Consider the following 26,615-nt stretch of genomic DNA (forward strand, 5'->3'; position numbering starts at 1 on the left):
TCTCTTCCAGTGTCCCAGTAAACCTGCTCGTCAAAATGTCTTCGGCGAAAGGTCCGAATCGTGAAGACGAGTTCGACGTTTTCAGGTGAGCATTCGACCTGACAAACATTTTTCTTCTCTGTCTGTATACAATTCATATCATTTGATTTCTGCACAGATTTTATTCTAATAATGTGAGTTTTGGGAAAAGACGGCACATTTTTGCTCATTTTGTTTGACACACTAATTTAATGTTTGATGACATGCGGGAGCATGATCAAATGATCTTTAATTTATGCTTCTGTTTTGGGGGGTTAGGGATCCTGTCTTATAATCTTGTCAGACAATTATATCCGTCTGTCTAACCCAACAGAGTTTAATTCACTTGTCAGTCCACCAGACATTAGAAATAAACGTGTGTCTTTGGGCTGCAATAAACTGCAATACCACCGAGGGCCAATAGGGGCTGGCTCAAAAAAAAAAAAAAAAAAGCCTCAACTTCCATTCAACAAACTGTTGTCCCCAGACCCCAAAACTATAAAGAAAATAGAGTCCAGGTTAAAAAAAACAAATACTGAACTTTCCTTTTGGCTTTCTTTCCCACCTCCCTTCTGGATGAATCTTAAAACGCTCAAACGGAAAGAAAACATATAAACTAGCAGACAAAAAAACAATTCGGAGCTAAACTTAATGATGGTGTGAAGATTCAAATACAACATAAAAAAGGAGCTAGTAGTATTTCAGATGCAGGTTTTGAAGCTTCAGGTGTGAGCCTGTAACTTGGAGGCTTTAGGACCCAGAGAGCGCTCTGCTGTTAACACTAATGCCTCGGCTGCCTCCAGCCTCTCCTGTGTAGGACAGACAGAGTGGCTGCCTGCCGGATCTCTACCTCTTTTTCTTTCTTCTCCTCTCTTTCCCCTCTGGACGTGGAGCTCAGTGGGACCCCCACCCCTCCCCTTCCCCCCGAGACTCCCAGCCATCCATCAGCAGGCGGAGGACCTCCACAGATCACCTGTTCACCTGAGGGACTACTTTCCTCCCGTCAGAAGTGATCCCTTCTTGTTGTTTCTCTTCTTGTTGTTGCGTTTTTATTTTTCCTCCCGGACAGCTTGCTCAAGCCTCTGAACTTTTCCTCCCCCCCACCCCCTTTTTTTTTCTTTCCTCTTTCAGCTGTCACTCTGTCTGTCACTGTCAGGATATCCCCTTCCCTCTTTCTAGGGTTTCATAACGCAGCGGGATGTGTGCGAGCTCTGACTCTCATTCACAGGCCGGGAGAGGAGGGGTGGATCTCATCCCAGAATATTGAACGCTGCTTCAGCATGAATCAACACTGTGGGCTTGTGGAGATGATGGAGGGTCACGGGCCACTCAGAACTTAACTCCGAGCAAACGACACAGATCCTGATTTTTATTTTATTTATTTTCCTAAACTGACCCTGAGCAAGGCAGGTTTAAAAAAAAAAAAAAAAAAAAAAAAAGTTTTTGTGTATATGTGTGTTTTCTGGCATCGTCGGATTTACAACCATGGGGAACGCAGCGGGAAGCATCGAGGTCTCCCAGGGGAAGGAGGGCAAAGGGGCCGCGCCGAAGCTGCCGATGCCACCTGAGGAGGAGCTGGAGGAGCGCTTCGGCGCCGTGCTGGTGAGTCGTGATGTGCATGAGAGGAGAGGAGGGAGAGCAGCGGGCACAAAACAACACAGAAACAAAGGAATGTGGAACATGTTGGAAATGTGCACGTCCTCAGGACCAGCTTATCGTTGTGCCAGGTACACAATGCCGCTGTGGAAAGATACATAAGAGGGCCTTTATGCTGAGGGCTTACTGCAGCTGGAGGCTCGCTGCTGCTGTTTGTTGACAGCTGCCAGCACACTTCACTTTGTCTGGAATGAACTACTTCTACATTTTAGTAGTTCAGTAGGGGGTTGTTTTTTTTGAAGAAGAAGAACTTGACCTGAACCTGATCCAACTCCTTTGACTGTGAGCATAGATCATATCACATCCCTGTCAGAAAAAAATGGTATTAATATCAATTTCCTGATGTCAGAACCAGTGTTTTCTGATCTGATGTTACTGTTGGCAGGATCACGTCGTTTGTCGGGTTCTCGTTTTTTTTTTGTGCCAACACACTAGACAGGCGTAGTAGTATGAGTAGTATGTCAACAAACATAAATAGTCTCTTTTATTGTTCCGTTTTAACTCCTTTTATGTTTTATCTTTTTACTTCTTCCGCGGTCACACTTGAGTTTCTCTGAATAAGATCAATTATCTTATCTGCCATCACTCTGACTAAGATTGGGTTGGTTAGAAACTTGGTGGTTACGTCACAGATGACTGCCAGCTGTGTTCAAATCCTCTGTTGACCCATCTGTTCATCGCGGCCTCCTGCCTGCCAGAGTTTTGCATTGCAAATAACAGCATTAGTTTACTTCCACCTTTGGTCTCGGCGACGACTGCCTCGTGCCTGATCTCACTAATGCTCATGAGGCCAAATGGGAGTAAAAATCCCTGCAGCCCTGGAGGCTGGTGTCCACACACTCTAGGTCATGTAGTGTAGCTGGAGACAATATAAAGGCCATTTTCTTCACGTGTGACCTTGTGGTCTGCAGGAGTTGTTTTTTTTTGTAGTTTTATTGTAAATGTTCAATCGCAAAGTTCAGAAACTGTTTCTGTTGTGGACGGAGCAAGACGAAGCTACAACCTTCATGAGTAAGAATTCAAAGTGTCGTCACGTTGTTGTGACCGCTGGTACGTGAACATTTGTGATTTCATCCACGGACCTGAAACTGGAGCAGAGAAACATCAGATTTTGGGACCTATTTTTGGGGAACAGAAAATCTTCAATAAGCCTTTGTTCCTGAGCCCATGCAGTGATTTCCACTACAGAAACCCCTCAGACGCCTCAGAAGGTCCCGGTGGAACTCAGTGTTGACAGTCTGACTCTGGGGGACGAATTCACGGTGACACAAAGAAAACCCAGCTGGTGTCTCCTGACCTGACGCTCCCTTCTTCGGTCTTGGACGTTGAAGCTCCACCCCCTCTTGAAACATGAACGTCACTCAGAAAAATCTCGCCCGGCTCATCGCCGGAGACTTTCTGAGGCGTTTCGAGGGTCTCTGTTGAACATTCAGAGTTTGACCCCAAAATCTGATGTTTCTCTGCTCCAGTTTCAGGTCTGTGAATGAAATCACAAATGTTCACGTAGCAGCGGTCACAACAACGTGAGGAACTCAGTGATGATGTTGATCAGGAAACCTTTTATTGACATATCCTGCTAAAATGAAATTCAGCTTCTTATCGCCAGACTTGACTCAATGACTCAGTGGAAGTCACAATAACAAAGCCATCAATTCTTCGACAGCAAACATTCGTCGACCGTAAATTCATCCGTCACCGAGCTATCTGTTGTCCCGTTTACAAAAGCATGACCGGCTGATCTCACGTCTACACGGCGAAAACAAGGAAGAGACAAATTTCAGAGTCGTGATAACACAGTTATGTTCGACATGCGGCCCGACGACCTGCTCTGTGATTAACCGCATTCCTCTCCTTCGTCCTATCGGACGAGTCTGAGGTTTCACCACGAACTGATCTGTGATTCCAGATGAGACGTAAACATCGGAGGCCCGAGGCTTGTTGTCAGAGAGCGTACTCGGAGGAACAAGCTCCCAGAGGTGGAAGGCCATCAGTTCACGCCCCGATGAACGGCACTCCCTTCACAGCGAGGCAGTTAAATCCGTGTTTGTGAGCAGAAAACTGCGCCTGTCAGGGTCGAAGCAGAAATCGAATTTCAGAGAATAGACTTCTAGCTTTACATTTATGATCTGTTTTTCAGTGCGTTTCAGAAATGTTAGAGATGTTTTAACTTCCGGGAGTCCAGTTTTGGGGGGGAAACGCAGCCTATTTTATTTTAGGAAAACTTCTACGTTTAAAAAAATCAGCAATTTTTTAGCATCTGAAATGTTTGAAATTGACATTTATGTTCCTTCATGTGACTTTTATAATCCTTCAAATCATCCGATAAACCAGGTTGAATACATCGTAAATCATTTTAAAGAAAGCAAAACGTTATTCGAAAGCAACTTGACGCTTCGCTTTTTAGCCAAAAGTTTTTAACCCGTCGTGTCAACACCTTTGAGAGTCTTTGAGGTCACATGTGACACCCATCAGGTGGTCCCGTGAGTCATCAGGGTCACGGTGAGTCACGATGAGTGCTGGTCTGACTGGGTCTGATTGGGTCTGACTGGGTCTAACTGGGTCTGATGACTGGGTCTAACCGGGTCTGACTGGGTCTAACCGGGTCTGATTGGGTCTGACTGGGTCTAACTGGGTCTGACTGGGTCTAACTGGATCTGATTGGGTCTGACTGGGTCTAACTGGGTCTGACTGGGTCTAACCGGGTCTGACTGGGTCTAACTGGATCTGATTGGGTCTGATTGGGTCTGATTGGGTGTTCAGCTCCACCACCTGCATGACAGTGTTTTCAAACGCTTACATCAGCATGAATCCAATTGCAGTGGAAGGACTTGTGTGTGTGTGTGTGTGTGTGTGTGTGTGTGTGTGTGTGTGTGTGTGTGTGTGTGTGTGTGTGTGTGTGTGTGTGTGTGTGTGTGTGTGTGTGTGTGTGTGTGTGTGTGTGTGTGTGTGTGTGTGTGTGTGGTTTTCGGTACGACACTGCAGCAGTCGATCCGAAGAGTCTCCGTCTTTCTGCAACATCACCACCAAATATAGATGATAACCCCCCCCACCCCTCCCTTCAGCCTCAACCCCCACCACCTCATATTTTCTGCTGAATGTGCATAACAAATCTGCTGTGATAAAGTGGAGAAGATACTCCGTCTGCATACAAACGAGTGGCTGGCTGCTGGTGTGTGGAGACGTAGAGGAGAAGGGATGCTTGTCTCTGGTCTATCAGTGCTGAATAATGGTGTGTGTGTGTGTGTGTGTGTGTGTGTGTGTGTGTGTGTGTGTGTGTGTGTGTGTGTGTGTGTGTGTGTGTGTGTGTGTGTGTGACACAGGCCAGTGTGTTGCTTTTGTTTATGCTTTTATTCGTATTCTGCAGTGACAGAATCGATATGAAAGCGGCTCAGTGAGAGTCTGTAAAAAATAAATAAATAAATAAATTTTAAAAAAAGGTGAGCGCACGAAAAGGGTTCAGTCACATCCAAATTTTATGCTGAGCACTTTTTTTGATCACTTTGCATATTTCCCAGCAGGCAATGCGGCAGTGGGTGGAATTGTAAATGTTTGCTGTACTTACAGAAACAGGCAGGGAGGGTTGAGTCTGCGCTTTTAGTATTATCAAATGTGAGATGTTTTATTGGTTTCTTTCTCAGTGTTATTCAATATTCAAAAACATTTGAGCTTTTTATTGTTTTGAGCGACGCTTTTCATTAATATGCAAATAATTTCTGAATCCTGAGTAATGCCACATTCAAATGGGGCTGGTGAGCTCATTGTTACGACGCGGGGAAGTCGTGTGCGCCGTAGGCTCGGAGTTCAATCGGGTTTAAGTCGTAAAAACAGCGTTGCTAAGCAACGACAACATGGACGGCGTCTAGAAGCCGCAATAAATTGTTGGAAACATTAAAAACAAAAGATGCAAACAAATAAAAAAACAACCTCATTAAGATGTCAACGTCAGAACAAAAGAAAGTGAACAGCGAAGGAATTTAGTTAAAAATGTAAATACTAATTTTGAAACAACACAGAGAACATTTCATAAAATAAGAAATAAAATTACAGGGTATTTTTTTCATTTGTTGTTTGGAAACGTGAGAGAGCTCATTTAAAGGCACACGCAAAGAGAAATGTTTTTAATCTGGATCAGATCATCTTTATTGTTCCGTCGGTTAAAATGAGAACCAGCTGGGGAAAGATGGTGGAACACGTGCTGACTGATATGATGATGATGATGATGATGCTCTGACTCGTGAGATGAGACAGCTTCGGACACATTGAGGAGAAAATGAAGAAAACTATCAGCAGATTAACAGATAATGAGAATCATCTTTAGTTGGAGGCCCGCAGTGAAAGACTTGTATTAACCAGGAGAAACGGGGGGAAGGACGGAGAGCACAGATTCACCGGGGATTATTCAGTTTCTGTGAACATGATCATTTCATTGATCCGTCCTTTTAGGAATTTAAGGATTCAGGATGGCTTCTCTCTGCCTGCAGGATTCAACAGCAGCTTCACTCTCTCTGCTGCCTCGTACTCTCCAACTCACCGATGACTGAGTGTTGTGTGTCTGCTGGAGGAGTAAAAGGTCGCTGGTTTGTACTTTTCTATCGCCACTTAAACCTCAGCCTCAAGTCTGAAGGGTTTCGTAAGCCTGAAAAAACAAGGAGGAAAATGATGGTGCAGGTTGCCATGGAGAGAGCCAATTTGAGCGTAACGAGAGCGGCGGCGTGCCTTCACACGTCTCGGTGTGTATAAAACGGTCCGGGAAGGACGAGCAGCCGGCAGCGAGCCGGAGATGAACGTTTCAACTCGTTAACGTGTGAAACTGTGGTTGTGTTTGACTTTCCTGTCAGAGAGAAAAAGTCGCCGCTGACCCGCTGATGACGCAGCGGATCGATGTGATCACGTGATCAGACGCTGACGCGCCTCCTGTCCTGCTCTGTTTGTGACCATTTTCACTGCAGCAGCCTTGTTGTTGTTCTCACTTGATTGCGCAACGCTGAAGTATTTTTTGACATAAATGGGATGAGCTGACAGCCTTAAGACTTATTTTGTTGTTGTTGTCTTTTAGCAACCAAGCTGTGCAAAATGCTAGCTGGGCTGTTCTGGTTCTCTCAACAGGAACAAGCAGCTCGAGTTGTTCTTTTCACATCGTCAACAAATCCCATGAAAAGAGCAAAAACCAACAAGGAATTAACCCTAATAACAAGGAGTCTCCATCAAAAGCCTCATATGTTGAGACCAAAGGCCAAGAATTCAAAAATAATGATTACAAGAGGAATACAAAATATATTTAAGTTTTCTTTAAAAACATACAAAAGTTTAAAAAGCTTTTAAAAAATTAAGAAAAAGTCAAGTCTAATATTTAAACAATTTCACAAAAAGATTCACGAATAAAAAATGTTTCAGAAAAATTTAAGAAATTTAAATTAGAATTTTTCCAATAGATTTTTTCTAATTGAATTTTTTTTTTTTTTTTTTTTAAAGTGATACAAATCCCAAAGAGCTCTAAAAGATTTTAGGAATTCACAACAACTTCATTTCAAATTATAATTTTTTTAATTACATTTTTGACAGAATACATCAGCACTGACTGACTTTAGTTGTGTCTAAAACCGTCCGTTTACGCAGTGACAGTTCTTTACTCCCAATTTTGTGCTTTAAAAGCAGAAAAGTGAACCGAGGTTTGTTTTTCTCTTTTCAGTTTCCAGCTGGTTGAATATAACCTGCATTTATTGACTCGCCGGCTTCGTTCGTCAGGGCCCAATTTATCACATTCACATCCATCATTGATCTACTTGCCCCTGATTTTCAGAGCGACGAACCGCCTCTCTGCACACGTTTGAAGTGTTTAGACAAATTCAGCTTTTTTACTTGCAGGGGTGAATAAAACAAGTTGAGGTATTTGACAGCTTGAGAAACGTTTAAAAAGGAACAAAGCTGAGATTCATAACTGGTTCTGTGGCTCAGCCGAGCGCTTATCTGAGCTTTTGAGGCCCCCGAAGGGTGAAAAGCAGAAAAAAACAAATCAGCTCTAAGTTACGGCCACCGACGGACATTCCTCAGCCGGCTGAGTCGCTGCCGGCGACTCCCTCGACTCCCTCGACTCCCCGACGGACGCTCAGGATGAGATACGAGCGGCGTTTATTCAAAGCGATACTGTAGCTGAGCGTCGTCCTTGAGTCGGGAGCCTCCTGTCGACTAGCCCAGTTTCAGAGCGCAGGTTATAATTAGTGCAGCTGATGTGTCTGTGTGTTTGTTATATGGGACACCAGCAGTGTCTCCGAAACTTTGACTAAAAACGTTGTTTTATTATCATCCACGCAAACCAGCGTGTCGTCGACGTATCGAGATTTTATTACGAGCAGGTAACTTTTTATGGAAGTGCAGCATCAAACCAAATTCAGACCCTAAAAATCCTTTATTTATTTATTTTTATGTCGTTTTTTTAGGTCATTTGATGCGTAACCTTAGCAACACACCTGTTTCTGTGTTGTGACAACACGCCTCTGATAATGACCAGTGATGCTCCCGATGACTCAGAGTTCCCAGACTCACAGCAGGATTCTGTCCGTCAATAATTCAGAGCGGACTAGATCCATGAAAATATAGGTAACATATGGCTGCATGTTAAAGTGCTGTTTGGAGACAGTAAATAATACAAATATTTATTAGTACATTAAACCACGTTGTTGTTTTTTCTGCTCGGTATCCTGCAGCCTCATTTGGGAAAATACTGAAGTCAGCATGCTAATATGCTCAAAGTGACAATATTAACATGTTTACTATCATAGTTTAATGAGTTAGCATGCTAACACGAGCTGATTATTAGACCAAGCTGCTACACTAGCAGAGATAAAAAAAAACTAGAAATGTAAACTTAATGAAATCACAACAGCGCCCCCTGTCTGCACAATCATGCGACAAAGCTGCTGTTTCTATGTCGTGCAAATAATATCTTTTGGTTTATAATTATAACAACAACAAGCAACACTCCTGGCTGACAACTGTGACATGCAGATAAAACAATCTGCAACATAATTATACTTTTTATTTATGAAAATGAAGAAACATTTAATCCAAAAATCACATAACTTGATGACATAACTTTCAGTGATTTCAAATCGACTTTAACCCGAATGTTAAAAATGGAAAAGCACCATTTTTTTTAACATTTTTTTTTTTTTTAATCTTCTTTTGTTTCCTTCTTCCAGAACAAAATGAACCTTCCTCCGGACAAAGTGAAGATCCTCAGCCAGTACGACAACGAGAAGAAGTGGGACCTGATCTGTGACCAGGTGCTTTATGGATTATTGTTTCCAACCAAACACTTTATTGGTGGCGACACCTTCATGCAGGATCGTTCACACTACTGTTTGTTTACCTTCAGCACTGATACCTCCTCAGCTCCTCCTTCCTGATGATGTCACACAGGTGGAAGATGATATGCTCTGATTGGTCGGTGACCAACGGGTAGTCTTGTCACGTGTTTCGCAGTCACGGCGAGACTTTATGCCTCCGTTATCAGCTCATCTGACGCTGTGACCTTCTTATCTCAATATTGTGTCGTCTAAAACCCGCCGTTGGTTTTTTTCTCACCTTTTGGTGATGTCGCCGTTTAGGGATTTTTAGCATTTGTTTTTGGTGGAAATGATCCAGAACCAAATCTCCTTCGGGGTGATTTATCTGCTTTATTTACACTGTAAATATAAGAAGTCTTGAGTGTCTTCACCAAACGCTGCAGCTGTGCTTCATTATCATGTAAGCTGAATGCTGAATACCAAACTTTACAATAAGAAACCACCACAACACACACACGGGCACGAGGAAGCTCATCAATATTGAGCATCGCCGTGGCAACCACGAGAGTGACAGAGGACACCTGTCCCGCAGCAGGCCCCGCTCGGCTGTTGGATCCTCGTGAGGATCGTTTGATTGATTTAAATGAGTGAAGCTCTGTGTGTGAATGTCGAATCATCGCATCCATTTGCATAAGAGACGCTGTGTAATCAAACTGTCTGTGCGTGACACCCCCCGCCCCCCTCACCACCGCCCCCTCACACTCCCCCGCCCCCCTCACACCCCCCTCCTCGCTGCAGCACCACAATCAAACATAATTAGACGTCTGTGTGTGTGTTTCTCTGCATCTTTCAAGGAGCGTTTCCAAGTGAAGAATCCTCCATCGGCTTATTTGGACAAGCTGAGAAGTCATCTGGACCACGGAGGAGTCAGTCGGAAGGTACAACAGCAACAAAACTCACGTCCAACATCCACGGTTTCAAGTTGAGTTTCAAAAGAAATCAAAATATTATTTTTTATCACTATATTTCTCGATAAAATTCTTCATCGACCGGGCTGATGGTGATGAACGCAGCGTGTACGGACACCTTCAGATGCAATTTTAGCTTCTGAGTTCAAGTTACGTAAAAAATAACATTTAAATGTATTAATGTTTAATAACTTATTATTATTTGACTATAAATAATAGATGAAGAGACAGACACATGTAATTATAATTTAATATGAACTTTAATCAGTTAATCACACAGAAGAAAGTCAAACAGCCTTTCTGAACGCGGTGTGTTGCACTAATTAATGTCTACAACCTCTGAACAACGAGTTGTTAGAAATCACTACACGGAGATGCGTCGTTTACATTTTCTGAATAATTAAACGTTCATCGACCTCCCGTGTGTTTTCATCAGTTCAAGAGACGCGTCCAGGAGTCCACGCAGATCCTGAGAGAGCTGGAGATTTCCCTGAGGACCAATCACATCGGGTGAAGCTCACTGACGTTCACATTCGGGGGGAAAATACAATCAAAAAATTGTTACAGGAAAGAAGCTGATGATTTTACATAATGACTGGACAGCATTGCATAATATTCTCTAAGACATTGTAGTTGGTGGTTAGACCGATGCCTGCATGTAAATACAATAAATAAGAGAGCAGAGAAGCACACTCTTTAATACATCTTTCCTTTTTCTGCCTGAAAGTGACTGAAATCTGAAATTGGAGTTTTATTTGGTTTAATTTGTACAGAAGGGGAATTTTGAAATCATAAAATGTCATTGTTTTTGAATTTGCTCCTGTTTGCAGCTGAGTTGAAATCATTTTTTTTCGTCCTGCAGCTGGGCTGAGGAGTTCCTAAACGAGGAGAACCAGGGTTTGGATGTTCTCGTGGATTATCTGTCCGTTGCCCACAATGCTGCCACGTAAGTATCCGCTTCCAAAATATCGTTATTTTTTTTCCATTCCTGGAAAAAGGTCAAGGCTGAACTCGCGCGTCTTATCTCGGCCGCTGTGTCGAAATATCTCGTTCCGGGAAGGTTCACGAAAAGTTTGTTAGTATTTGTGTGGCAGTAAACAGCTGACTCTCCTCCTCGTGACTGTGACTCACAGGTATGACGTGGACGCGTTGGACAACGGCACGCTACCCACGGATAAAAGCAAAAATGTGGAGAAGTCCGTGGAAGATGTCAGCAGAAGTGCCAGCAACTCGCCCACTCATAGCGGCTCACGGGCCGGCAAGACCTTCACAGTCAGGTGGGAGCGACGGCGATGAACGGACACCGCGTAGCCACAAGCATTCCTCCCAACGACACTTCATCTCAAATCAGGAACATTAATTCAATTCAGTTCAATTCAAACTTAAATAAAATACTAAAACAGAGTAAGAGGAATACGCCAAGTAGTAACACTGTTGAAAATGTATTAAAAAAAAAATTACATTTAAAGTTCAATAAAAAAAAAAAAATGAAGGTGAAAGAATATACCGAGTAGTACAACTGTCAATGAAAAGCCAAACTAAAAAAAGGCAGGTCCTAACTTTTCTTTTGTATGTATGTAATTGTAAATAAAAACAGAATGCAATGATTTACAAATCATGTAAACCCATATTTAATTGAAAATTAAAAATTAAAACCAAAGACAACATCAAATTTTGTTTTATACAAAAAATACATGCTCATTTTGAATTTGATGCCGAATCGAAAACGTTGTTTTAACAACACTCTGTAATCGTAAACTGAGGAGATCAGTTGCTGGAGTTTTGGAAGTGAAATGTTGTCCCATTCTTGCCTGATTTCAGCTTCTGCTGCTGAGTGATGCGAGAGTTAAAGAAAGACTTCACGAGGTCAAAACAATAATGTGGCTCCGGCGGTAGAGCTGGTTCTCCACCAATCACAGGGTTGCCGGTACGATCCCCCCAGCTCTGTAAACATTGTCAAAGAGTCCCTGGGCAGCTCTCAATCCACTGGCATGATTGACAGGCAAAAGAAACCAGTTTTTTTTTTTAGGTTTTTATCGACGTCACAGAAAGAAAAACGGTTTTAACTGGAGATCAGTCGAACCGCGTCAGTACGTTGATGCAGTTTTCAAACTCTGGAGGTTTTTTTCTGGGAGAAATCGTTCAGACGGCGTGTTTTCAAAGTGTGAATGTGACAAATGTCTGATAAACAGCTGCTGAAAACTACGATCAGAAAACAGAGTTCATTTTGACTGAGGCACTCGTCTGATTTATGACTTCTAATATTTGGGAAATGATGATTTATCTACAGTGTGTGTTATTTATTTTTGATTTATCCAAGAACAAACAACAGGAAATCTGCAAAGTATTAAAATAGTCTAATAGATTAATAATTCCTATTTTTTTAGTCTTTTTTATTAATGATATCATTATGAATTATTGTAGAAATGTGATGAAATAATCAGTAATCACCTGCCTTGCTGTTTCTGAATCGTACTTTGAGTGGTACGATGTGAAACGGGGATTAAACTGCGGTTAAAAACATCTCAAAAAGTCTTCAGTTCACCTCGTTAAACCTGCAGAAACTCTCTGCTCAGCAGTTATTAATATTCACTGCTGAATGTCGCTGCAGCGCGTCTCACTTTTATTTTTGAACTCTCCAAAAAACAGGAAAGCTCTGAGGAACTCGCGTGCCGTGAACCAGAAAGACGACGTTCATCTCTGCATCATGTGCCTACGTGCCATCATGAACTACCAGGTACTGAAACACACCTGCTCACTAGCTGCTGCTGCTGCTGTTGTTGTTGTTGTTGTTGTTGTTGTTGTTGTTGTTTTGAAGCTGTTTATTATTTGTTTGTCATGTTTCAGAGGAAAAATGTCATCAAAGTGTAAAGATACTAATGACATATTTAGACTTCTTAAGATAAATAAGATATATTAGGTTCTATTTAATTATGAGTTAAAATGAGATTTTCTATGTTGTGGTTATGATAATAAGTCAATATCCAGACGTTACTTTTTCATGTTGCCACACAAAATCTAAATGTTGATTTTCTTAATCCAGATTAAAACATTAAAAAAAAAATCCAAACTTGGTCATAATTACCAGGTTAAAGAATTATTTTCAGGTGCTGAATAATAAAAAATAGATGAAACAGGAAGTTCAGTGGTTGTTTGTTTGTGTTTTTTTTTTCCTTCAGTCGGGGTTCAACCAGGTGATGAAGCACCCGTGCTGCGTGAACGAGATCACGCTCAGCCTGAACAACAGAAACCCCAGGTAAACAACAAACAACAAACAACACACTTCACTGCGTGTGTGAACAGTTTTAGTTACTTAGCTAAAATCATTAAATATTTGACATTTTTAAAGTGACTTTAATTATTATCAGAATACTTGCCATTTAATTTTCCTTCAGTCAACCTACAGATTAATTTATGTTCTGTTGGCAGATTAACATGTAACAGACTGTTAAAATCTCAATTAAAAAAAGTAAATGCAGTACTCAGTAAACTTATTGAGTAGAAGTATAAACTTGTATGAACAGAAAATACTCAAGTAAAGTACAAGTAGTTGAATACACCTTTAAATTTAAAAATGTGAATCTGCTCCTCAGGACCAAAGCTCTGGTGCTGGAGCTGCTGGCGGCCGTGTGTTTGGTGCGAGGAGGCCACGACATCATCCTCTCCGCCTTCGACAACTTCAAGGAGGTGAGACGGGCTGTTGCCACGGCGACGGGCGGCCATTTAAACTTCACTGTCTCAGTGAAGCTGTGAAAACATGTTGGAAGGGAAAAACCCTTCACGAGCCGGGACGACTCGGCCCGCATACATACATTAAAGTGATGTGGAGCTTTACATCGGTTTGTGTTACAGCACATGGCAGCAGGTGACTGAGCTGACCCCCCCCACCCCCTCTCGCCCCCACCTCCTCCCCCCGTCAGCTGCTCCGAAACCAACTGCGAAGAGGCAACTGTTGCCTCCTGTGGCTGCAACAACGCAGAGAGACTGAACCTGAACCTGGAGGGTTTATTATTAGTCAACGTCCAGGATGTTGGACAGCTGCCCTGCAACAAGAACCCAAATATACTTTAAATGTGTTTCCCTCTGCAGCCGCTCGGAGCCGCCGGCATTTTAAATTTCAGTCTCTAGTTTCAGGAACAATTAAAAACGACAGTTTAATGAGACTCAACGGCTGCTTTAGTGGCTTCAGTCGTGTTTAAATTTCCACGAGGAAACCAAACAAAATGGATTTAAATTTAACGACCTGAATATAAACTCTGCTTCTTCTCTGTAAAACTGACCACTGAGGATGTTATGTTGCTTTTATAGGCAGCTGTGTGTGTGTGTGTGTGTGTGTGTGTGTGTGTGTGTGTGTGTGTGTGTGTGTGTGTGTGTGTGTGTGTGTGTGTGTGTGTGTGTGTGTGTGTGTGTGTGTGTGTGTGTTAATGGTAATGGAGGAATTTGTGTGTTTTAACTCACAGACTGAATATAAAAGAGTTTGTAGCTTCAGGTCTGTAAAATGGTTCTGATCCAGAAGTGTCTTCAGCTGCAATACCAGCGAGTGCCACTAGAGGTCGGCTCCAAAAAGCCTCCGGCTCCATAGACTCCCATTCAACTTCTCTCATCAAATCCAAAGTGAATAAAATGTGTCCATCAGTTATCTCGGTGTTGTTAGCTAAAGTCACTCCTTCTTCTTAGTTTTCTGGAGGTCCATCTGAAAATAATCCCTCATTCATTAGAAAAGAAGATTCAAGAAGACCTGTTTTTGGGGGCGTGCCTGTTTGATTGACAGGTCTGTGGTGCAGTCAGGTTACAGCTATCGGTGGGCGGGACGTAGTATCGTCAGGTTTCCGATCAGATCGGTCAGATCCACCGCTGGCTCCTCCCCCAGCTCGTCCAAATATGGTCACTTCCTGCTCCAAACCGCTCCGAACTAGCAAAGATGGTGACGGACAGAATCTGAACTGGAGGATTCATAACGTTCACAAACCAACGATGACGTCATTGACGGTCGCTGCTTGGTTTCAGCAGTGAAGCTCGTTGGCAGAGAGGAATGAGATATAACAGGCTTTGAAACACGTTCATGGTTTGTTTGGTCTTTGTTTGAATTTGTCAAAAAACTTTAAAAGAACAAAAAAAGAAGACAAAAACATGTAGTGATGAATTAAAAGCCGGTCCAATTTGTAGGGTACCAAACCCTTCTGGCAGCATCACCCTTTGGCCTGGAGGTGGCGGTTACCACGGCGACGACTCTCGAGTATTGCCGCAGCAGCGCTGGCGTGTGTGTGTGTGTGTGTGTGTGTGTGTGTGTGTGTGTGTGTGTGTGTGTGTGTGTGTGTGTGTGTGTGTGTGTGTGGGCGAGAAGAGGGTCGGAAGGGAGATGGAGGGCGTGATAGAGCGCTGGTGAGGAGGCGGGCGGGCGGGCTCGGGGCCAGGAGTCGGCTTATGTGTCCCGCGGTGGCAGAACGTGGGCTTTTGTTTTGTTTTGGCTTGTGCGGCCTGTCAGGTTGGCGCGCTGCATTATTTAGTGGACATGAGTGGACAAAAAGGGGGGGCGGGAGGTCGGTGGGGGGGAGTGGAGTAGGAGGGAATCTGCTGAGGTGTTAGCACATTTATAATGGAGCCACCGTTTCTCTGTTTCACTCAGCAGAAAACCACAGAAGCTTTGTTCACGGCTGCAGCGCTGCTTTTATTACTGCTATTACTCCTGTTTGTCCCTGAACTAGAAACTAAACTCAGACCCCCCCCCACCCCCCACCTCCCCTCTCATCTGTTTCATTAGCCTGCATGTTGGCTGATAACAGACTGCAGGATCGGAGTGTAAAGATGGACTATAATAATGTGTTTGTGTGAGAGCACACTGCCCCCGTGTGGCGGAGCAGCAGGTCTCAGACGACTTCACCTATATTTAACAAAATGAATCACTGCACATTATTAAAAAAAAAAAAAAAAGAAGACATTTTCATGGTCTTTGTTGTTTTTCAGGTTTGTGGAGAGAAAAGCAGGTTCGAGAAGCTCATGGAGTTTTTCTGCCACGAAGACAGCAGCATGGACTACATGGTGAAGACCAGTTCGGACGCACGGAGAAAATATGTGGACACGTTTCGTACTACGTCGTACTTCAGAGGAAGTGGGACCGCAGCTAATCAGTGAATCAGTCAGAAAACAATTAGAGATGCTCGTCACAGTTTCTCAGACCCAAAACTGTCGTCACCAAATATTCTGTTTGGTCTAAAACTCAAAAATATTCATTTCACGGTGATGTTAAGACAGAAAAAAACCCTACAAATTCTCACATTCGAGAAGCTCGAACCGAAACATCCGCTGCAAAGATTGAAATGAAATGATTGAATTTCACTGGTTAACGAAGGTTTGAATCTGTCCGCCTGAGTTTTGCTGTTCTCGGTATCGTCACATAAAAGTTGAAAAGTGTTTTCTGAGGAAAAGTGGAGCCCGTCTGTGTCAGTAGACTATTTCTGGACACTAAAGGGAAAATGTTCCTGAGGCCAAACAAAGGCATAAATCATGCACTTCTGTATTTTAGAAGTCTGTGCATGTTTTAAGTGTAACAACAACTTTATTTATGAATAAGTAATATAAACTCTGACACTTAAAAACCAAGTCTGATGGAACATTTTCAAAACAAAAAAAGGTCCATTTATTTAAATTTGTGGGACAACAGAAAGTAAAAATGTTGTTGTTTAGTACTATTGTTGTCCTCTAGAAAGAGAAAAGAACTATTACAGAATCCAGTTTGAATTCCAATAACGATATCTGATGTGTCTTAATTAATCATTACCAACCGCTGCAGTCAAACACTTAAACAAACTACTGCTGCACGTCCATCAGCTGATTTCCCCCGTGTGTCCACCAGGTGACGTGCATGCAGTTCATCAACATCGTGGTCCACTCGGTGGAAAACATGAACTTCAGAGTCCACCTGCAGTACGAGTTCACTCGACACGGGCTGGACGACTACCTGGAGGCAAGTTTGACCTTTGACCCCGTCGTTAGTTAAAATATATATATATATTGTGTTTCTTGTGTAAATCTAAACTGTGCCCTTCTTTCTTTTTTTAAACTCTGATTGTCTGTAGAAGCTGAAGTTCACGGAGAGCGACCGGCTGCTGGTGCAGATTCAGGCCTACCTGGACAACGTGTTCGATGTGGGAGCTCTGCTGGAGGATGCAGAGACCAAGAACGCCCTGCTGGAGCACATGGAGGAGCTGCAGGAGCACAACACACAGGTGGACACACACACACACACACACACACACACACACACACACACACACACACACACACACACACACACACACACACACACACACACACATCTGTTAAACAAATTTTAAAAAAAATGCTGTAACAAACTGAGTCGAAGGATAATTGAGGTTTACTTCAACATATTCACCATCGTGTCCGTTCCATGTGGCTAATTTCTGTTTCCTTTCAGTTGGACTGAAAACAAACATTTAACGTGATTCCTGGAAAAATCAAATATAGCAGGTTAAAATAAACCTCAATTATCATTGTAGACCTGAAAAATGACTTTTTGACACTGTATGTAAACAGTGTAAACAAATGAATATATAAAACTAAATTAAAAAACCACCATGTTTAATAGAAACTGCAGATTACGCCTGTTCTCACTGGTGCGATAAAACTGGTTCATGTTCTCATATTTACAAGCTGCTCGTCATTAAAAACTCTCCTATTGCTTCACAGCTGAGCTCCCGGCTTCAGGAGAGCGAGAGGGAGGCGGAGGAGAAAGTCTCCGAGTTGGAGAAGAAGCTCATTCAGACCACCAAAGAGGTGGAGCTGCTAAAGGTGCAGTCCGCCATTTTCTTTTAACCCAGTCACAGAAGATACATAAAATGAAATCACTTGAATTTCTGTTTTTGTTCAACACTTTACATGCTTTTATTTTGAAACATTTGCGGTAGAGTGTTTATACTATATGTGTATTATATTTTACTGTTGTAACTCCAGGAGAGTCTGCGGGAGTCCTGCTCCCAGGTGACTCTGCTGCAGCAGCGGGAACGAGAGACGGAGCTCGAACGCCAGAGGGAGAGGGAGAGAGAGCGAGACAAGGACCGGTCCACCCAGGTCCTGAAGGAGCTGGAGGTCAAAGTTCAGGCTCTGGTGGAGCAGGGCCTCGTGCGGCTGGAGCGCTCCGCCTCCGGACGGCTGGACGTTCAGGTGGTCCGGCAGGTGATGCAGAAAGGTCAGGAGTCAGGTCACAATGTTGACGTGTTTTTATGACAATAAGTGTAAACAATCAGTAAAACCGTAGAAACGAACCGAACTGTTGCTCCCCGACAGCTGAAGATGAAGTAGACACCGCTAACGGACGTGAAGCTCCGCCCACCTCCTCAGAGCCCAAACAGTCAGCAATGGTCCAAGCTCCGCCCCTTCCCCCGCCTCCTCCTCCACCGCCGCTTCCTTCCACAGCTCCTCCTCCTCCTCCACCAGCGGCTCCGCCTCCCCTGCTGCCTCCTGGAGGCGGTGCGACCCAGCTGTCAGCGGACTGGACCGGCGGGAGCCCGTGTGAGTCTTTTAAAGCGCTTTTATTTTGAAATTGGACACGAAACCCTGGAAGAAAAAAGTTTAAAAAAAAAAGAGAGCGTCGCAGTTTTCAGAATCGATGTCGAACATTTATTTTATTTTTTTGGCAGGTTGTAAGAAAAAGAGATCGATTCAGACCAAATACCGGATGCCGCTGTTCAACTGGCAGGCGCTCAAATCCAACCAGGTAGCAGGAACCATCTTCAACGAGCTGGACGACGAGCACGTCTTAGAGGTTTGATCAGCTTCACGTTTCCTCCGCCGTTTCAATTATCAAGAAAAAACAGTAAAAGAACATTTGTATTATTTCCCGTTTTCATCCACTAAAGTAAAAATAAGTCTAGAAAATAAGACAATAAGCAAACTGTTTTAAGATTTTTCAACATTTCTTTGAATTAGTGACGTTTACATTTCAGGACTTTTATGCTCAAATTGAACGTGTCTAAAAACAGGTGAATGTGATTCTTTCTGTCGTCGCTGCCTCTCGTAGTCTCACATCTTCTGTTTCTTCCTTCAAACTCTTATTAGGAGCTAAACATGGCGACCTTCGAGGAGCAGTTTAAGACCAAAGCCCAGTCCGCCCCTGTAGACCTGGGAACCCTCAAGATGAGAAAGGCCCACAGGAATCCCAGTAAAGTGTCTCTGATGGAGCCCAACAGGGCCAAAAACCTGGCCATCACCCTACGCAAGGAAGGCATGGCCGCATCCGACATCTGCTGCGCCATCGAGACGTACGCGGTGAAACTTAAAGTTGATTTATGTGACCATAAAAAAAACAACAACATCAGAATACATTTTAAAATCGCTGCCATCCCCCTCAGGTACAACCAGAAAGCTCTGAGCCTGGACTTCCTCGAGCTCCTGGAGCGATTCATCCCCACGGAGAACGAAATGAAGCTCATCCAAAACTACGAGTGCGAGGGCAGGCCCCTGGACGAGCTCAGCGAGGAGGACCGCTTCATGGTGCGCTTCAGCAAGATCCCGCGGCTCTCCCAGCGTATCTGCACTCTCACCTTCATGGGCAATTTCCCCGACAGCGTGCAGCTAATACAGCCGGTGAGTTCGCCCGGCGGGGCTCAGCCTTTTTTCTTTTACGTTAAAAGCAGCCGAATGACCTATTAGCAGCCCATGTTTGCAGTGCACCCGTTTATGTAAAGACATCTGTCACTGGATTCCTTTAATACTGAAGAAAAACCTAAAAACGTGATGATTCTCAGGCAAGTTCTGCACAGCATCCTCGTCCTGATTCCTGAGCAGATTTATGGAGTGAAGTTTAGGACTTAAAAAAAAATGATGAAAGGGGTTAAATATTCGATGTTGAAGGGTGAGAAAGATATCGTGAAGTCACGCATGCATGTCCAGTGATTTAGCTTAGCTTAGCATAAAGACTGGATCTGATGCTAAGCTAACCAGAAGCCGGCTGCGGCTTCATATTTACTGTACAGTCGTGAATCGGTGTCAAATCTTCTGTTCTGCACCGTATATGAAGTTTTGCAGCATGTTGGTCGTGAACGGCAAAAACGTATGGAACTCAACGATGTTTCTTACAGCAACTGAACGCCATCATCGCCGCCTCCATGTCCATCAAATCTTCCGTCAAACTGAAGAAAATCCTCGAGGTGAGTGCAGAAAAATGAACTGTATTTATTTTTTGATAATTAAATGATCATTTTGATAATAACTGCATCACATTCAACGTCCTTTGATTCATTCTTTTAGTTTGTGTCTCAAATAAAAATATTTTGAATTGTTTCTGATGCAAAGATCATCCTGGCATTCGGAAACTACATGAACAGCGGTAAGCGCGGGGCGGCGTACGGCTTCCGCCTGCAGAGTTTAGATCTGGTGAGTGTTTTTAATTTGTAATTTCTGCAGCTACAAGCAGCTTTTCTGTCAACGATCCGGGATTCTTCTGTTCGACCTTCTGACGTTTTGTTTTTCGGCCCTCCAAGCTGTCGGACACCAAATCCACCGACCGCAGACAGACGCTGCTGCACTTCATCGTCAACATCATCCAGGAGAAATACCCGGAGCTGCAGTCCTTCCACACCGAGCTGCACTTCCTGGACAACGCGGCGCTGGGTGAGCACACGCTGCCGACACGTATATTTATACGGATATTTTCTATAATCCTCTGGTTCACCAGTTGTGGCGTGTTTTGCTGACAGAAAGGTCAAAAGGTCATGGAAATTCATGTCATTTTAGTCAGGTAGTTTGTCCTCATAACTTATTGTTATGTTGATCTTCCCAACAGCTCGTTAAGTCGTTTACCTCTGTGGCTTCTAGACGCCCTCCATGTTGCCATGGCGACGTTTCAATCTCATGTCGTAACCAGTCTAAAAAAACAGTGTGTTCGGTAGATAGAAGATATATTTAATTATCAATCTAAAAGGATCCTAATGAAGCTTCATGGTGAATGAGGAGGAGACAGGATGACATCACAGTCAAACCTGTCATGTGACCACTCGTTAGCGTAGAATCAAGCATGTCACCTTTTTTTGTCAGATTGTTAAACTGGTTTTATTGTTTGTAATAAAACATTTTGCATAAACAAAATCATCTTCACTTCAGGTCTCAGACTTTGGACGTGAATATTTGTAAAAAACAACAACGTATTTTTACGGAACAAAACCGTTTTCTCATCCAGCTGATGTTACGTTCCACTTTAGATCCGTTTTGATGCTTTTTCAACAAATATATTTCTGCACCGAAGATGATTTTTTTGAACAGAACAGTTGAATTGGAGCAGATCTGTGGATCGTAAACAGACTGAATCACAGATTTGATGCTAAATTCTCCTTTTCGCTCCGTGAACCCCCGAATGACCTCCGACGCCGTTTAATCTAACGACCCGAACGACCTTCTGAGCGGCTGTGTTTCTGTCTGCGGTAGTTTCCGTGGACAGCGTCCTGCAGGACGTGCGAGCTCTGGAGCGAGGCATGGAGGTGACGAGGAGGGAGTCGTGCGTGGACAAAGACAACGCGGTGCTGCGGCGGTTCCTCGGCGGCAGCGCCGAGCTGCTCGACTCGCTCGCCGCCGACGGGAAGACGGCGCAGGTCAGCTTCGATTAGCCGGCTGCAGACGACGCGTAGAAACCGGGTCGCTCCGTCTCGCTTTCTTCTCGGGCTGAACGTTTTATGCTTTTTCTGGCAGGATGTGTACGACTCAGCCGTGGAGTACTTCGGAGAGAACGCTAAAACCACTCCGCCCTCCATGTTCTTCCCCGTTTTCGTCAGGTTCATCAAAGCGTACAAGGTCAGGTGACTATTACTGTTTACGTTTTATTAATCCGTCTCATTTATTACCGGACCTGTAAAAAGTAGATTCTTCTTCTGCTGGATTTTTCTCTGGCAGCAAGCGGAGCAGGACAACAAGCAGAGGAAGAAACTGAACTGCGCGGCTCCATCGACTCCTCCGAAGGTCGCGGGGGATAAGGTATCTTCGTAGTGTCCTTTCAAAATAAAGTATATATTACTTATAAATTAGTCTAATAGACGAAATAAATACCAAAGATTATCTTCTGAATACAGTAAACCGCGTTTAGTCTGAACTTTTAGTTTCCTAAAAAGAAAAGGAGCAGGTGTAAAAGTGTTGACGTTGGTGAGGAGCCTCCAATCCTCCAATCAGACGCTGGACGCGTCTCATTTCTTGTTTCAGGTCGCCGTGACGTCCAAACTGCCGCAGATGGACCTGATCGCAGAGCTGAAGAAGAGACAGGTGTCTCCTCTGGTGAGGGAGGGGAAGGACGGGGCGATCGAGGACATCATCACAGGTACTCCGAGGCTCCGCCCCCTTCCTTCAAGTAACTCCAGCTAAAGGAAAAAAAACATGATTTGTTTCTTTCTCCGACTTTAAAGCAGTTAAATTTATGAACGCTTTAACTCTTTTAACTTGATCTGCATTTAATCTCAAATCTGTTTCCGAACATTTCCTCTTTAAAGTGCTGGTTTTCTTTTCCCTTCACTTGCTTCTTCTTGACGTCCGTCTCCCTGTTTGTCCCTCCTGTCTTCCCGTCTCTCTTCAGCTCTTAAGTCCGTGCCCTTCACGGCTCGCTCTGCCAAACGCTGCTCTCGCCTCTTCTGCGACTCCGTCTTCAGCGACGAGGTGACGTCTTAAGAAATCCCTCCGTGCCGCTCTGCGCTGCTCCTTCTGTTGTTGTTGTTGTTGTTGTTGTTGTTGACGACACTGCTGAACACAGTCCTGCATGAAAACCTTTAAATCACTTCAGTAAAATATATTACAGGCAGAAATAATGAAAACGTTTGTAATACTTTCAGAAAAAAAAGCCTTTTTCTGAAACTCTGCTGCGTTCAAAGAGGCTGAAATAGATTTTTATTTGCTTTTATTTTATGTTTGTTTCACAAAACAACCACGAAGACACAAAAGAAAACAATAAAGAGGCAACGAGAATAGAAGAAGAATAAAGACTGATATATTTTGGTGTGGCGCTCAGATCTGATCTCCCGATCCGTCCACGTCTCACGGCGTGATTGAGGTTAAAGACGCTTCACATCTCAACACGCGCAACGTGTTTCCTTCAGGTTTAAGGAATCAGCCGTACAGACGGACGGACGGCGCCCGACGGAGCGCCACGTGGAAACCGGGCCAGCAGCTGCACGTGTCCTCGGACATCTCCCTCTGAGCGACGCCACGGCGACGCAACCGAAGCACGCCGGACGTGAAAAATGAACGCGACGCCGGACTTTTCTGAATAACGTTAAACGGTTTTGTCTGATTGTAGAGAAACTGTTCTGTGATTTGAATAATTTGAATGTTTAATGTTTGAATTATTAGCTGCGCTCGGCGGTAACGACGCTGGATGTCACACGAGCTAATCGGGACAATTACACGGAAGAAGGAGCTCTTCAGCCGAGAGGTGCTTCATTAACGCCGCTCGGATCTCTTCAGAGGCATTAAAGAGGAACTCTGACAGACGCAGAGCTCATAAATCATTTTGATCGTTTTCTTTAAAAAAAAAAAAAAAAAGCTTCTGAAAATGATTTTTTTAATTTTTTTTTATTAGTTTTAATTTAAATAGAATATTAATTAGCAGCAGCCGTCTGTCTCTTTCTGTCGGAGGACTCAAGTCCTGCTGAAGATTTGTAATATATTTTAATTATTTTTAATACTAAAGCGTAAGAACGATGAACTTCTAACTGAGCTTCTGCATTTCAACAAATAAAAGAGTTTTATACCGTTTCTGTGGAGTTTTTGTTGTTTGTGTGGAAAAACAAAATGTCTCAAAGAAAACCAAGAAAAATCCCGACAGTCGTCTCGTTTCTCTTTCAGGGAGTTCAGAGTTTTCAACGCGGACTTAATTTATAAATGTTCGTAGCTTCCGGGTCTGAAAAATTAGGCTCATGCGGAAGTGTTAAACTGTAATACCACCGAGGGCCACTGGGGGCTCCATAGACTCTCATTCAACTTCTCAGTCAATACATTTTTTTCCACATTTTAGTTTTTCTGGTGGTCCATCTGAAAATACAAAAACACGCCCACAAAAAGGTTTTTGGGGGCGTGTCTGTTTGATTGACAGGCCTGTGGTGCAGTCAGGTTACAGCTATCGGTGGGCGGGACGTAGTATTGTCAGGTTTCCAATCAGATCGGTCAGCTCCACCGCTGGCTCCTCCCACTGCTCGTCCAAATATGGTCACTTCCTGCTCCAAACCGCTCCGGACTAGCAAGACGGTGACGGACAGAATCTGAACTAAAAAGCCGAAGTGAATCCAGAAGTAAAAAAAAACAACCTCAAACTGACATTTCCAACAAAACACACTTAATAACGACAAAGCCTGGTTTGAACAAACTTATGTTTCCACAACAACGTTTATTAGCGACTCTCAACGAACACCATTTCCCCGCTAAAGCCACTTATATCTGAGTTACCATAGTTACCAGTTTCCCACCGTAAATATTCAGGTCAACATCCGAGGTGGTCATTACGAACGGTGAAGTCGAATCAAAGATGAACGATTGTGGAATTTGATCTGCAAAATTAAAGAGGACGCAACGTTTAACAGCTGGAAAAAATAAATCACAATGAACCCGTAGATATTATTAAACATCCAACGCACAATATGAAGCAATATATTACTAGTTTTAACTCGTGTTATATAATTATGAGAATCTGCAGCATTAAAGGACTGAAACTCATAAACTCAAGTTAAAGCTTCAGAAAACCTTGGAGGCGCCCAGATGTTCGGCCCAGATGTTCGTCCAGCTGCGGTTTCACTGCTGCTGATTGGCCGTCGGCCTCCATGAAGACAAACGTCTCTCCACCTCGGCTCTGGTCTTCTTCAGCTCGTCCAGCGTTTCCTCGCATCCTCTCATCGCTTCTATCAAGCGGGACACGAACTGCATCAGATCCGCGGCCGTCCAGCTGTCGCTCAGACGTTCCTCCATGGAGGTCACGGCCGTCAGGGTTCGGGCGGTTCGGCCGGCGACGCTCAGCGCGCCCGTTTTGCTGCAGATGTTCTGGACGGACTCCAGCTGCTCCACCAGCGGCACCAAGCTTCCCCTCAGATCTTCTCCGCTCTTCCTCATCAACGTCAACTTCTCCGTCAGCACGCTCGTCTCTTCCGGAGCTTTTTCGGGAGGACAGAAGTAGACGACCTTCCTGATCAGAGACGTGGTGACGTACGCGGCCTGCAAGGCGCCGAGCCCTCCGCCGATCGCTCCGGTCGCCGAGCCGACCGACCCGCCGAAGGCCCCGCCGATCGCGCCGCCGGTCACGAAGCCGGCGGCGAACCACAACGCGTTGACGCTGACGTTGCGGACCGACCAACCCGCCGCGGCGGCCGACGCCTCGACGGTGCCGCCGACCAACCCGGACACCGCTCCCCCGACGGCTCCGCCCAGCACGCCGCCGAACAGGCCGAAGGTGACGCCGACGGCGGTGACGTCCCTGCGGAACCAGCAGAAGGTCGTCGCACCGACGGCCGCCCACAGGCCTCCGGTCAGCCCGCCGGACGCCGCCCCCACGGCTCCTCCGGTCATGGCGAGCAGAACTCGCAGTCCTTCGCCCTCGACGCCCCGACGCGGATTTTTCACGACTCCCGCCGCCGCGTTAACGAAACGCTCCGCGGCTTCCTGAACGGCGGCGTCGTGTTGTTCGTAGAGATCCAGCAAAGTCCTCAGACTCTCTGCGGCTTCGTCCTTCAGGTCGTCGGAGGACGACGACCCCGTGGAGGCCATGTTCCCGCTGCCGACCAATCACAGTGCAGTTCTGGGTTCCCGCGAACAGAACCCGGAAGTTCTGCTTGTTAATCTTCTTCAAAGTCAAAAACAAAAGATTTTCAACTTAAATATTCATAAATTATTTAAATAAACCGATGACCAGGAATATACACGTTTCTATTTCATGTGCGATGATTTTCCCTTCATTAAAATCAAATGAAGAATTAATCGTATAAATAAACGTAATAATTCATTGAGGTCATTAATTTAAAAAGTTCTATTTCATAATGATTTTAAAAATGATCTGAAGAAGTTTGTTCTTGTAATTCAAAACTAAATTTCTTCAGTTTCAGGTGTGAACTCGTTCGACTTCGTTTTTAAACGTTGAAACGTTTGAAGTCGAGTCAACGACAAACTGCTGAGTCGTGTTAACGGAAACTAAAACACGTTGTTGTTTTTTAAATACGAGGTATTGAATCAAATCTCTGAGGTTTGAAGCAGGACTTTAAATTAATTTGGACTCAGTCTGTCCTCTGTCTCCGGGTGGGATGAACTGCTGTTGCCGTGGTGATGCCTCCGGTCTTACTTACCTCTCAGAAACAGGTACATACTATACTATCACATGTCGTCCTCGTCCTCCGGTCTTCGTCCTCCGGTCCTCCGGTCCTCGTCCTCCGGTCTTCGTCCTCCGGTCCTCGTCCTCTTCATCTCCTCAGGATTCATTAAACTTTCATCTGATCTGAACTGATCTGATCTGATGTGATCTGATCTGAACTGATCTGATGTGATCTGATCTGATCTGAACTGATCTGATCTGATCTGATCTGAACTGAACTGATCTGAACTGATCTGATCTGATGTGATCTGATCTGAACTGATCTGATCTGATCTGAACTGATCTGAACTGATCTGAACTGATCTGATCTGAACTGATCTGAACTGATCTGAACTGATCTGATCTGAA

At 44.2% G+C, this 26,615-nt stretch overlaps 2 protein-coding genes across 8 annotated transcripts; one reads left to right on the forward strand and one right to left on the reverse strand.

The window, feature by feature from the left end:
• Positions 1-853: 853 nt before the first annotated feature.
• On the forward strand, positions 854-23,674 carry fmnl1b (formin-like 1b). 5 transcript variants are annotated; one of them, XM_069704473.1, is made up of 27 exons: positions 854-1,027; positions 1,150-1,620; positions 8,874-8,957; positions 9,815-9,898; positions 10,365-10,438; positions 10,791-10,874; positions 11,062-11,205; positions 12,578-12,665; positions 13,108-13,184; positions 13,522-13,615; positions 15,893-15,967; positions 16,782-16,892; positions 17,005-17,154; positions 17,636-17,737; positions 17,900-18,134; positions 18,233-18,457; positions 18,586-18,710; positions 19,004-19,206; positions 19,297-19,531; positions 20,026-20,094; positions 20,240-20,320; positions 20,428-20,557; positions 21,368-21,531; positions 21,629-21,730; positions 21,830-21,910; positions 22,133-22,247; positions 23,017-23,674. In XM_069704473.1, exons 2-27 carry the CDS (start codon positions 1,504-1,506, stop codon positions 23,115-23,117), a joined length of 3,150 nt encoding a protein of 1,049 aa, XP_069560574.1. In that variant the 5' UTR covers positions 854-1,027; positions 1,150-1,503; the 3' UTR covers positions 23,118-23,674. The 5 variants fall into 5 exon arrangements, with proteins under 5 accessions (XP_069560574.1, XP_069560573.1, XP_069560576.1 ...); XM_069704472.1 differs by having other exon boundaries at positions 854-1,020; XM_069704475.1 differs by adding an exon at positions 22,500-22,579 and having other exon boundaries at positions 854-1,620; positions 23,017-23,105.
• LOC138624351 (keratin, type I cytoskeletal 14-like) lies at positions 22,580-25,684 on the reverse strand. 3 transcript variants are annotated; one of them, XR_011311146.1, is made up of 3 exons: positions 24,656-25,684; positions 24,382-24,462; positions 22,580-22,663 (listed from the first exon to the last, which is right to left on the reverse strand). XR_011311146.1 is itself a non-coding variant. In XM_069704477.1 (2 exons), the coding sequence occupies exon 1, from the start codon at positions 25,667-25,669 to the stop codon at positions 24,704-24,706; it is 966 nt and encodes a 321-aa protein (XP_069560578.1). In that variant the 5' UTR covers positions 25,670-25,684; the 3' UTR covers positions 24,283-24,462; positions 24,656-24,703. The 3 variants fall into 3 exon arrangements, 1 of the variants encoding a protein (XP_069560578.1); XR_011311147.1 differs by having other exon boundaries at positions 22,595-22,660; XM_069704477.1 differs by lacking the exon at positions 22,580-22,663 and having other exon boundaries at positions 24,283-24,462.
• Between the last annotated feature and the right edge of the window lie 931 nt (positions 25,685-26,615).

Source organism: Brachyistius frenatus, unplaced genomic scaffold (assembly GCF_029030835.1).
Source record: "Brachyistius frenatus isolate BFR_SWC_R1_liver_20210118 unplaced genomic scaffold, ASM2903083v1 Contig_51, whole genome shotgun sequence".
NCBI lineage: Eukaryota > Metazoa > Chordata > Actinopteri > Embiotocidae > Brachyistius > Brachyistius frenatus.

Excerpts from the sequence above, each read along its gene's own strand:
- fmnl1b (XM_069704471.1), top strand. The coding sequence starts at position 1,504 with ATGGGGAACGCAGCGGGAAGCATCGAGGTCTCCCAGGGGAAGGAGGGC. Across the intron at positions 10,439-10,790 it reads CTGAGGACCAATCACATCGG|CTGGGCTGAGGAGTTCCTAA; the intron begins GTGAAGCTCACT and ends TTCGTCCTGCAG. Across the intron at positions 21,911-22,132 it reads CGAAGGTCGCGGGGGATAAG|GTCGCCGTGACGTCCAAACT; the intron begins GTATCTTCGTAG and ends TTCTTGTTTCAG.
- LOC138624351 (XM_069704477.1), bottom strand. The coding sequence starts at position 25,669 with ATGGCCTCCACGGGGTCGTCGTCCTCCGACGACCTGAAGGACGAAGCC.